General features: G+C 44.0%; 2 protein-coding genes across 5 annotated transcripts in view; one reads left to right on the plus strand and one right to left on the minus strand.

The window, feature by feature from the left end:
- The window catches only part of DHFR (dihydrofolate reductase), a 171,642-nt gene extending 164,084 nt beyond the window's left edge, over positions 1-7,558 (minus strand). The window contains exon 1 of one of the 3 annotated variants that reach the window (XM_078675313.1): positions 7,471-7,558. In XM_078675313.1, coding sequence (XP_078531439.1) covers positions 7,471-7,472 — 2 coding nt within the window. In that variant the 5' untranslated portion in view covers positions 7,473-7,558. Of the gene's footprint in view, positions 1-6,920; positions 7,133-7,470 lie in introns of those variants that run through there. The other 2 variants (XM_078675314.1, XM_078675312.1) reach the window with 2 other exon arrangements.
- The window catches only part of MSH3 (mutS homolog 3), a 1,953,894-nt gene continuing 1,948,941 nt past the window's right edge, over positions 7,269-12,221 (plus strand). For both annotated transcript variants that reach the window (XM_078675310.1, XM_078675311.1), the window contains exon 1: positions 7,269-7,616. In XM_078675310.1, coding sequence (XP_078531436.1) covers positions 7,503-7,616 — 114 coding nt within the window. In that variant the 5' untranslated portion in view covers positions 7,269-7,502. The remainder of the gene's footprint in view (positions 7,617-12,221) is intronic.

A 12,221-nucleotide genomic window follows, 5' to 3' on the forward strand; every position in this document is an offset into this window, starting at 1 on the left:
GGACCAGGACGGCTTACGAAGGGGGGTTTATGTCTTATTGCTCATTTTTGGGTCAGGACTGGGCGGAGAAGTGGGATCAGGAGGGGAATTTTACCCAGTACATGGACACATTACACAAAGAAGGGTGCTCAGCAGCGACAGCTAGCAGACACAAGGCGGCCGTTTCTTTCTTTGCGCAGCTAAAAGGGGCCAAAGATCCCACAAACAGTTTCATAGTGCGGAAGGCATTGAGGGGGTGGCGGTGCATGCATGCAACTACCACTGATTCCAGACAACCAATCGGTTTAGACCGGCTTGTAGCAGTGTTGGATGCCTAGTCTGACACTTGTAGCTCCTCAGGGGAGGTACTCTTATTCAGAGCTGCCTTTTCATTTGCCTTTTATGGGGCATTACGGGTAAGCGAACTGGTGGCTAGCAACAAGCTGGACATGCTAGGGGGTCTCCGGCTTGAACACACAAAGATAGTGGACGATACACTGTTGATAACCATACTTAAATCCAAAACAGATCAGGAGGCCCGGGGGGGGGGGGGATAGTTTGGTACTCCACCAGGCTTGGACTAATCCTTGCTGCCCAGTGTTCCATGTAGAGGCCTTTATCAAGCAACGGGTAGGCACGGCAGAGGGTGCATTGTTAATGCATGCAGACGGTACTCCATTGACCAGGCTTCAGTTCCAAAGAGTGTTGGCACTGGCAATTAGCAAGGCGGGTTTAAATCCTAAGGATTTTGGGACGCATTCATTCAGAATAGGAGTGGCCACTGAAGCAACAGCGAGAGGGTTGCATGCCAGCAATGTAAAGAGGATTGGGAGATGGTCTTCCAACTGTTATAAACGTTATGTGCGGCTGCACATGTTGGGAGGCAATAAGTAAGTTACGCCGATACCTGTCGTATTGTTTGTTTGTATTTTAGTTTCTCGGGCCTGTGACGCAGGACAGAAACTATTACCGGAGCATCAACAGCCAGCATCCTCATCATGGCGGACTCGGGAGCACAGGAAGGAGACACAAGTAGTATGGGTGGTTGGTCACTCGTACGTTAAGCGCACTAAACTTGTTTTCTTTTCAGGCGACTTAAGACAGAGGGCGGAACAAGGAGGTTTCAAGGTTTCCTTTCATGGTAGGGGGTCTTTCCCTCAGCTAGTTTAAGGGGTTCTTTACAGAATTGCTCGACAGACACACCCCGCCGCCCTCAGTGGTTATCTTACACGTGGGTGGAAACTGTTTAGTAACACTGGGCAGGAGGGTCCTGATGGAAGAGATTATCTCTGTAGCGGGTTAGCTGGCAAAAATACGCCCAGGCTTCACCATAGTGTGGTCTCGGTTGATTCCTAGGCTGCAATGGAGGGGGGGGGGGGGGGGGGACTCTGTCAGGGCGTTGAATCACTCTGTAAAGAGGATCAACAACAAGATAGAGAAGTTATTTCGATCTCCTCAATTGCAGAATATTCCACATGGGTGCATCTGGGGGGGAACATTTCTACTTACAGGATGGGGTCCACCTGACTAGGGCAGGCAACAAATTACTGACAAGGAATATTTTGGCATGGCTGGGAGGCTGTTCTAGGTAGGCATGACCTTTCAGAGTAGGAGGTTTGGGGGGGCCAGATTGTCGGTCAACTATGCTGGCCTGTGGCGGTAAGGTCATGATCGGTGAGCAGTCAATTTAAGGTCCTTAGGGGGCGTCACCATTCTTGAATGGGGTCGCCCAGGGGGAGGGGCCAATGGCCTCTCCTAGAACTCCAGAACTAGAGAGAGGGGGGAGAAACGGGGTGAATAGCCAGTCCTTCACTGTTCCTGGGACTCCGCGATAGGCATCCGGAGGTAGTGAGGGCAGGTGAGCTCCTGAAAGTCACACACTAGGAACTTGATGCAATGGCCCCACATTACGTCAAATCGGGGTATGCTCCCTCCACAGAGGCCGAGATCTTACTCTTCGTCAATGTGAAAAATATCTGTGCTTTTTTTGGGCTGGCCGCTATAATATGTTTTTCACCAACACACACGCTTTATTTATAATAAATAAGCTTTAGCTAGCAGTTTATCTTATTTGCAACAAATGTGTAAACAGTATTTCTATATTTTTAGCAGGGCGCTACATTTTTTATGTTGTGGCAAAGTTATTCATGTGGTGGCCAAATTTCATTTCATTTCACAGTAAAGCAGGGTACATCCCAGCGCAATATTTTTAGCAACTGTGTATTATTCATTTTTTTTTTGTTGGAATCTGTTTATTGCATTTTTGTCATATCACAGCATTACACAGATGAAGAAATTGAATAATTATGCCGTAGTACAATAGACGGGTCAGTGGCCACTTCAGACGTTCATATACATGAAGGAGTACAATCGTAAGGATCAATTTAAAAGTAAGTTAGTCGAAATAGCATGTCAACTTCATTAGTTACTGGCATATCAAAAAAGAAAAGGAGCATTGACCTACATAGGTGGTGATAAACCAAGTGTTGCTTCCCAATATCGCATCAGAGATTTGTTCAGTTCGGAGGATAGGCTATGCCATGGCATCAAATCAAAGTAGGTTGGGTACATCGGCAATACAACATATATCCAAAGCTTTATTACAAAACTAACAACTGTAAAGAACAATCTGAAAGGTGTGGGAACTAGAGACTGGGTGATGTTCAATAGCGAGTGCGTGTGTGTGTTGCTCTCAGGCCAGGCGGGCAAACTGTGTATTATTCATCTGAATTAATTTGGGCACTACTACTTTATTTCTGGGTAATGTACAAAGTAAACATTTACAGACTACACACTAAACAGTATTATAAGGGCTTTCATTCTGGCTGGGGCCCAAGCGCCAACAAATCCACTTCCCCCACACCACTAATGTTTTTTGTTGTGCAATGTTCATATCAAATGGAAGCATACAGTTAATATTTAAAACATTAATATTAACATGGGCAGTTACCAGTCTCTAAATTTAAGTTTTTAAAAAAAGCAGAAAATGTGTTAGATGGGGCTCTGTTACTAGCGGTTTGTTGTCAAATATGCACTTCATTTGAGGCATAGTGGTTTACTGAAGCCACTATGCCACAAGTAAACAATTTATTTCCGTTTCTACAACTAATAACCCTTCCCTCACCACCGTGCACACTGGAAGGAGAGCTCAGTACAAATACAAGCATTCATCCACCCACCCACGCCGCCCTTATACATTTAAAAGGCGTCTGTGTTTATTTTGTTTCAAATTAGTTGGATACGTTGTTTTTTGTTACCAAATATGACGTTTCTACTTTCTTTCGCCAAAAAAACACAAAGCCTTTGTTTCAAAGTGCTCACAATTTTTGGGTGCCAGGCAGTTCATAAACAAGCATTGGCAACTTATAAGTATTTAGTTGTGCAGCACAAAATCCTTGGTGCAACATCAACCGTTACATGGCTAAACACTTTTAAGGTCGCAAAGGCAAGACCTATTGTCTATGCCAATGCTTGTTGTGGCTTGGACTGGCTTGGATGCAGTGTGTCCTGCTGCACCCAGAGAGCTGGGCAGGGATACACACTGCACTGGCGTGGGTGCTGTGCGTCCTGGTACTAAAGAGAAACGCGGGGAATATTAATATGCCCATACTGTAAATTTGGTAGTGTGCGTTTGTGCTGGCCTGCTTTTTGGTGCCGTTCTGTGTGTGTTTATGTGTGCCTGAGTCTTGTATGCGTGCTTGTGAGTTTGTATAGGTGCTTGTTTGTGTTCTTACTTGTGTTCATTGTATATATAAATATATTGCATACCATTGTGTGCCTGTGTATCTTTGATGTTTGTGTGTCTTCTATACTTGTTTCTATGAGTGTTTTTATATGTTAGTGTCTGTGCTTTCTGTGTGTTACTAAGTATGTGTTTATCTGCGTGTCTGTGTTTGTTTACGTACCTCACATATGTTAACTCCTGCTGTGGTGGACACAGAAACCTCCTTTGTTAGGCAAAATGTAGAAACGATTGTTGTTTAACTTTCTCAAGCTAAAACAGCCCCATCAGTAGATAGGTTAATATTATTATTTCTGCAACAACATATTTCTGAAACATGCCGATAACTAGGTAACTATTAGGCAACTGAGGGCTCTCGTCTTTGGGGGGAGAACCCAGGGGGCACTGCCTTGAGTCATTATGGTGAGTTGCCTTTAGGGACATTTTAGCAGGGAGACGGTTTCAAATGTGAAACGTCGTTTGTTGGCAATAAATAAATAAATAAATAAATAAATAAGTCTTCCGCATAAACAGTACAAGTAGTCAGTCTGGTGTGTGTTTTTGGGTTGGCTCCCCACATTGTGGCATGTTTGCTCCTGTGACTGGGAGGCTGGACGAGGGGGGAGTACCCGCTGCCTTGGCAAACATGCTCGACAGAGTTTTTTTGTGCAACAGCAGGGTCAGGAGATGTCATACAAATGTGAAATAAAGGATGTACGTCCCCATGACACCTTTATGAGCGGGTGGTTTGGAAGCGCCTGGGAGTGTTTTCACAGCGCATGTCCCAATCACACAAACCCCATCGAGGAGCAGCACACACTGCCTGGATGTGTAGGGAGGGAACAGCAAGCCTTGTGTTCTTTGGCAAGCTTAGTTTTTTAATAAAGTTAAAACCGGTTGGGCAGACCCGACCTGGGACGCCAGCTCACCCACTGATTCCCTTACGATAACACAAGCTGAGCTGTTTATCTCTTTCTTACAGTTATGTGTGCGTTGAGGATGACGGGTGGGTGTTTGTTTTAGTTTTTCGAGGCACTCGAAACGCAATTTGGATAACCAACTTCTATGAGCCTGCTTAGGTGGGAGCGTGCACAGAACTCCCCAGTGATGATAAGATGCTGCACATGGTGGTCCGGCGTGTCAGTCTGATTTATGGCGGTGAGTGGCTGTAGAAGAAAGGGTGCTGGGTGGATGGCGAGAAAGATTGTGTTAAGAAACTGTAGATACAACTTGAGCTTGGAGAGGCGCGGAAAGCCGAGGGCTGAGAGGGGAGAGTACAAGGGTAAGAGCCACAGCGCCACTGCTTGAACACAAAGCCTCCTTACCCCGCAAAGCCTCCGTACCCCGCCAAGCGCTTTAAATATTACTGTCGGCAAGGCCTGGCTCCAGCGAGAGAATTTTAAAATGATGGCAGCGTGTGGAGAAGTGTTAGGCTAGAGAAAGACACAGCTAGTGGGCAGGAAGGGGTGAAGAGCCAGAGGACCCGGGGGAGGGTACTGGGACCATAGTACAAGGGACAACATTTCAGGCGGGGCTTGAGTCTGGACACAGGGAGAGAAAGCGAAGAGAGATTAGAACTGAGACCAAAGGAGCAAGTGCCAGCACGAGGAGAGACAGAGACGGACCCGTGGACGGCCAATGGAGATAGTAAGACAGGAAGAGAGCGAGTATGCCCCTCGGTGAATCATGAAATAGGGTATGGGGCAGTATGCGATGAGACCAGACCACGGTACAGAGGAGAGTGAGACAGTCACCTTCAGCTCCGCCATCTTGCGACATTGTGGGAGACCGGTCCCGTCCGACGCTGAGGCAGAGCGGGCGGAGCGAGAGGGAGTGAGTAAAGTGGCAGGTGGGGCACGTAGGACAGGAAGAGAGCGAGCATGCCCCTCGGTGAGTCATGAAAGAGGGTTAGGGGCAGTATGAGATGAGACCACTAATATTCACAATCCCAGGAGTTGTGTGCGCACGTTAAAATAATTTTTTTTAAAAGCAGGCTACAGCCTGCTGTAGTATAGAGAGACGGGGGAAATAGTGGAGGCCAGCAGAGTGACGCGATCTGTGGTGCGGGGGGGGGACGGGGGAATTGAAGCGTGGAGAGAGGCACGCAAGGCTTAAATGAGCCTTGACAGAAACCCACCTGTCGGCTGCGCGCGTGTACGCAAGCTTGAGGCCAGGAAAAGCCTCTGGAAGCACTTTTAAAAGCCTGTTTACTAAATTTCTCACAGAGCAACGCATGCGCTGGCTCAGCGAGACCTAAAAAAACCTTCTCTTCACTCTGCCCCAACAGCTTTTATTAAAGGGGCTGTAAAATGTGGATATTCCTCAGCACGCTGCTTCACATGAGACTCTACAGGCTGTCCTCGGCCAATTAACACCTTAAGCAGAGACGCAGGGTTGTCATGCACTAGGGTCCTTCTTGATTAAAAGGCACAGAGCTGCTCTAACCTCAAGGAAAACATAACCATGGCAAGTTTATTAATTCCCATCACGGTTTGGTTTAATATGAAACGGTTTGCGGTATTCCGCTGTATAGAAAATAATTTTGCTTGTGAAGTCGCATTTTGGCCTTATTTACTTCAAAACAATAATCACTTTTACTCGTATATCTTCAAAAACATTTTTATTTTACTTTTTTTTATAGGGTCATTGAGTTATTCATAATATTTTATTAATTATATGTAAGGTAACAAAAATGCTTATAAGGCTTTTCATGATAACTTTGCACCATACTGCACACCAGCCACACTACTCTACAACATAGCATAAATACACTGGCAAAGCAAATAGCCCTGACTAAACACTTATAAGGGCCCAAAGGCGAGACCTATTGGCTATGCTAATGCTAGTTTAAGTTTTTTTCTAGGTTATATCACCTTACTTGAACCTACTTACTATGTTCACCCATTATTCACGATTCCAAGCCTGTTGCTACCACTGAAGACAGTGGGCAGGGCGAAGGTGGTCCAGTGGTGGAAGTGGGCAACATGAGTGGAAATAATGGGCCACAACCTCCTTGGAAAAACTTGGGCCAGCTGTTTTGGTTTGCAAGTTAAGCACCGAGTAGAAGTGCAACTCCTGTTAGCTGTAGCGCTTCAAAAATGTTTAAAATGAAAAACACGGGTAGGGAGAAAATAAGAGCCAAGTCTGATTTCGCCTAGGGCGGTATCTTAACAAAGATCGTTAAGCACCCTTTCACCCAAGCGCCACTGGCGTTGCTCACCTCAGTATAGGCCAGGGTAGACTACCGTCCTTCCCGATGCCCATGCCCGGGCACACGGCCACGATGGCGTTCAGAACGCGGCCCATGTTGTCCTCACCGCACCGCTGCCGCTGGAGAATGAGCGCCAAGAGGTCATAGTCCGAAGGCAGTAGTATGTAAAGGCAATTGCAAGGGAACCAACACACCGGGGGCGTGTCCAGGGGAAGCGGGTGGGCCGGCTTCCGGGCTGTTCGGGGAGGATCTAGAGAGAGAGGGCTGTGCAACAGCCATCATTCGGATGAGACTAGGGGCGTGTGGGAAGAGATTTGCGGTGGGAAGAAACCAAACTCTCGAAAGCCTGCCTGCTGGGGAGGGCGGTCCCATTGTAATGAAAACGCACTTGGGGCGGTCCCAGTGCTGCGGGACGGGCCTCTAGGATCAAGGCAGTGCTTCGGCGTGCTTTTAGATTGGTTGCCTTTTCTGTCATCTACTGAGATCGCTCCAGTCACACGGCCCGACAGGGCGAGGACACAGGCGGCGGGATACAGTCGGGGGTTGTGTGGCAGCTTACATTTAGTCTATCACGGCTGGCTGTGTAGTGTAATGCCGCGGCGGAAGCAGCAGGGGGGCGGCCAGGCGAAAGCCGGACAAACCGTTATCAGCAAATTCTTCAAGCCTCAGGAGAGCCCAAGCCGTTGCCCCACTTCCACATCCCAGGTCAGAGAGTGCGTCGCCGCACGTGGGGGCTTGTTTTGTGGCGGGAGGACTGGTCTGCCAGTAGGGGCCTCATGATTGGCTCCTTCTGGCTTTAAAAGCGTGGATGTGCCAAGTTGCCTTACCTAATGTAATTGTGAGTCTTCTTCACCTAGTCCCGTCAGTTTAACTAGCAGTGCTTGTTTCCCCCAGCCCTTCATCAAGCGAAACTGCAAGTCGCATTCACAGCTGCCAAGTTTACGATTTGCAAATGTGTGACATTTAAATGTTTCCTGTGCACGTATGTGAGTTATTTCTATGCCTTATGTGTGAACCTTGGAATTACACTTTATTCATAGCAAAAGAAAGCACTCTCAACCATGTAGCAGGTTAGATTTCACACATTTGCTGCTTTTGAGCAATGTACATGTCTAGAAATGCTCATAAAATAACTGCATTTTTTTTAAAATTAGGGCAATGGTAGGCACTGCTTATAATACATTAACTTTTCATAATGAAGAATAGAATATACAAGCGATACAAGTGATTACACAAAACCCCACTCTCTCGCAAGTGCTGCATCCACCTTTATTTGCCTTAAATTGACTTTCTGCACACGCAACTGTTGCCCTTTACTTTAAATAAGCATTGTAACATCATAAAAAGAAGTCACAGTGATATTGTTGCAGCAGTTAAAAATAATTATGTTTTTCAGTACAAGCTGATTCAACTGTGGTGACCAGACTTCTGTTGTAAATAACTAGTACTCAGCAACGTCTGTAATGAGCAGTTTAATGTAGAGCACAACAAGTAGTCTCACCGTTAGCTGGCCAAGCACAAACTGCCTCCCCTAGGATTCTAGGATCGGTCAGAGCCATGAGCATTCTGGAATATGAAATGTGTAACAGAACTTAAAAACAAGCACAAGTAAATACAACACATCTTCTCTCATTAAAACTAAACAAAAGTACAATGTGAGAACCAATTGAAACTACATAAGAGTAAATGAGGTTAAGAGAAAATTGATAACAAAGAACCAAAAATAAAAACTGCAAAACATGAAATTAATAAAAATTAATCGCAACAAAAATCATTTGAATACACAGGTGGTCTGCGATACCTTGAAGATCTGAAATTAGCCTCAGTAGAAAACTCTGAAGAAATGTTAGTGGTATTACCAGTGTCCGCAGCATCTCCACCATCACTTCTCATTTGAACTGGAGAAGAATAAGAAACAGTAGATTCATCTGAAGAAGCAAACATATAACCACTGTTAAACACTTCCTTTCCCTTTCTGATATAAGGCCACTCTCCTCATGTTCTTTTTTTCACCATTGGTAAGAACAAGATAATGTGGAAACACTTCCTTCACCCTAAAAGGACCTCTAAATTTGGACAACCCTCCAGAAATCCTACCAGATTTAACTTTAACATAATCTCCTTTGGAAATATTGTAAACACAAACTTTAACCCCTTCAACCATTTTAACCTGCTCACTATTAGAAAACACATTTTTAATCCAAGAAGGAGTTAACTTAGTACAAGGAAGCCTACCTCTCGTGATTTGAAAAGGTGACTTCACCTGAATTCCATGGGTAGTAGTACGATAAGCATACACCATGTCCTGTACAAAATCATTAACCACACATCCTTTAGAAATAGCCATCTGCATTGAACCCTTCACCAACCTGTTAATGCGCTCACACAGACCGTTCCCCTGTGGATTATAAAGTGAAGTTCTATGATGTGATATTCCACAACTACTCGGGAAAGACCTCATCTTCTGGGAAACTAATTGTGTTCCATTGTCAGTAATAATAACACATGGAAAACCTTCCAATTGAAATAAAGATTTTAAATGATTTCATCATTTGATCTTTATTTCGACATTTTTTCAGTCATAAAAGATAACAGTTAAAACATATATAAAACCAGAGGACATAAAATTAACATTTCATAAAATCAGATTATCAATCAGGATATGCAATCACAATGTACAATCACCCCTGGGTTCCGCTGTGATCAGGGAACATCTCTTGGTCCACATAGCTAAAAGGAACTTTGAGAGTGCATAAACTATATGCGTAGATGTGTCAGTCTTAAAAACTCTCATTGCAACATAACATTTGTCGAATCCCATGTTCTTACATAAGGGTACCAACCAGTACTTTCTAGCTTTTCTGTAAACGGGGCAAAAAAAGAGCATGTGTAATTCATCCTCCTTAGTCGCACCGCACCCGGGAATGATTTATAGTAGTCTCCGTAGTAATGTCCTTCAAAAACTCAACTGATAACCATTTGCTAAAAGAATCCACAGAAACTACAGCAAACCGTTGTTAAACAGGTAACTCCTCCATAGGCCCAATAAAATGTAAACAGATAGTGTGCCAAGGCATATCTGGAGAAACTATTTTACCCACAGTTGAACTCACTGCGATTTTTAATCTCTTCTCACTATTTTTGCAAGTCGGACATTCTTCAACCCATGAAGAAATTTGTGAATCGATGCCAGGCCACCAAAAATTGGCCCTAAGTCTCTGTGGTGTTAGAGTTTGGCCAAGATGACCTTCATGAGCAATAGCCGTGAGCTTCAATCTCAACTCAGTTGGAGGAATGAATTTCTCACCCCTCATTACCACACTTTCATCACAGATAGATAGCTCATCAATTACCTTTAAATATGGTCGAACAGTAACATGCACACAGCTTTCACGTTTTGAGCCTAGTTTTATCAATTGAATAACCTCTTGCATTACATTATCATTGGTCATGGCATTCACCCAATCATCACGTGAAAATGAACTCTCACCTATAAAGAGAACATCATCAATCCAAGCAATATTCTCATCTTCGTTCTCCAGACTGAAATCCCCACCATTTCCTAAATCACCCTGTACGAAATGTCTAGACAGACAATCGGCTTGGAAATTCTTCCAACCTTGGATGTGGGAAATTTCAAAATGATACTCTTGAAGTTTGGATGCTAATCTCGCCCATCTTGGCGAACTACATATTGCACCACCAGGAGAAAGAATTCTTAACAATGGTTCATGATCAGTTACCAAATTAAACATGGCTCCCCAAAGATATGTGCGGAAATGGTGCGCCCCCAAGCTGCCGCCAACGCCTCCTTCTCTATAACTGAATAGTTTTGTTCAGATGAAGAAAGCGTCCGCGAGGCAAAAGCAATGGGTCGCTCCCCCTCCTTACATCTTTGCAGAAGCACAGCCCCAAGTCCAGTTGCACTAGCATCAACCATTAGTGTTGAGATTGTCTTGGTGTCAAACGGTGCAAGTACTTTAGCTTTACAAATATCATCTTTGATATTATTGAAACTTGACTCATGTTCAGGTCCCCATACAAATTTACAACCTTTCTTCAACAAAGCTCTAAGGTGTATTGTCTTTTCAGAAAATTTCTCTACAAATTTCGAATAATATTCAATGAGGCCCATAAACTAGCGCAATTGGTCTTTGTCACACGGGTAAGGAGCAGAACGTATTGCTTTAAGAAGATCCTTCTTTGGTTTGACTCCATCAACTGATATCTCATGACCCAAGTATTCAATATTTTGCACAAGAAATGAACACTTTTCCTTACGTAAAGTAAGGCCCGTGTCCCAAATTCTATGCAAAACATCCTTAAGAACACGATTAAGGTCAGCCACAGAATCCCCAAAGATCAAGATATCATCTTGAAAAAACACTACTTTTGTTAGACCTTTGAAAATCTCAGTTACCATTCTCTGTAACACACTTGCTACAGATATCAGCCCAAAAGGAAGACGTGTGAACTGGAATATTCCTTCGCTGGTAATAAAAGCGGTAAACTGTTTAGAAGTTTCATGAAGCTTGACCTGATGATAGGCACTCTTCAGGCCAAGTTTCGAAAAAAACTTGGCTACCTGAAGAGTTGACACCATTTTGTTAATATTGGGCAAAGGGAATGTGTCTGCAACCACACACTTATTCACTGACCTAAGGTCAACACAAAACCTCAATTTGCCATCAGATTTCTTCGAAATCACCACCGGAGAAACCCATGGGGAGGCATCCACTGGTTCAATCACCCCACTCTGAAGCATTTCATCAATCAATGATTTAACATCATCTCTAATAGCATGAGGAACCCTCCTTAACCGATGTTGTACAGGCAAACTATTTTTCTTAAGTTTAATTAGATGAGTATAACCTGTAAGTTCTCCAAGTTCATCTTTGAAAACTGAGCTGAATTCTTGCAGAATATTCTCTACAGAGTAATCTTCTACCACATCACTTGGTTTTTGGCTTTGGGATTAATGATAATGTAGAGATCATATTGATGTACCCAACCCAAAATTGGTGGACCATCAAAAGAAGCATACACTCGACCAAAAGTAGATCTATTCTGAAAAATAATTTCTGAATCAAAATATCCAAGAATGTCAATTTTTTTCCCATTGAACCCTCTTGGTGAAATGTCACTAAGAGCCAAACTTTTGTTTTCCCAAAGATTGTCAAAAGTAGACCGTGGAATAATGGTATAACGAGATCCTGTGTCCACCATTAATGAAACTTCATGACCTCCAATGTTGAAGATTGCTTTTGGTCTGTTTTGACGTCTCTCGTCAGCAACCACATCAACATCATC

The sequence above is a fragment of the Lissotriton helveticus genome, chromosome 2_1 (genome assembly GCF_964261635.1).
Source record: "Lissotriton helveticus chromosome 2_1, aLisHel1.1, whole genome shotgun sequence".
Lineage (NCBI taxonomy): Eukaryota > Metazoa > Chordata > Amphibia > Caudata > Salamandridae > Lissotriton > Lissotriton helveticus.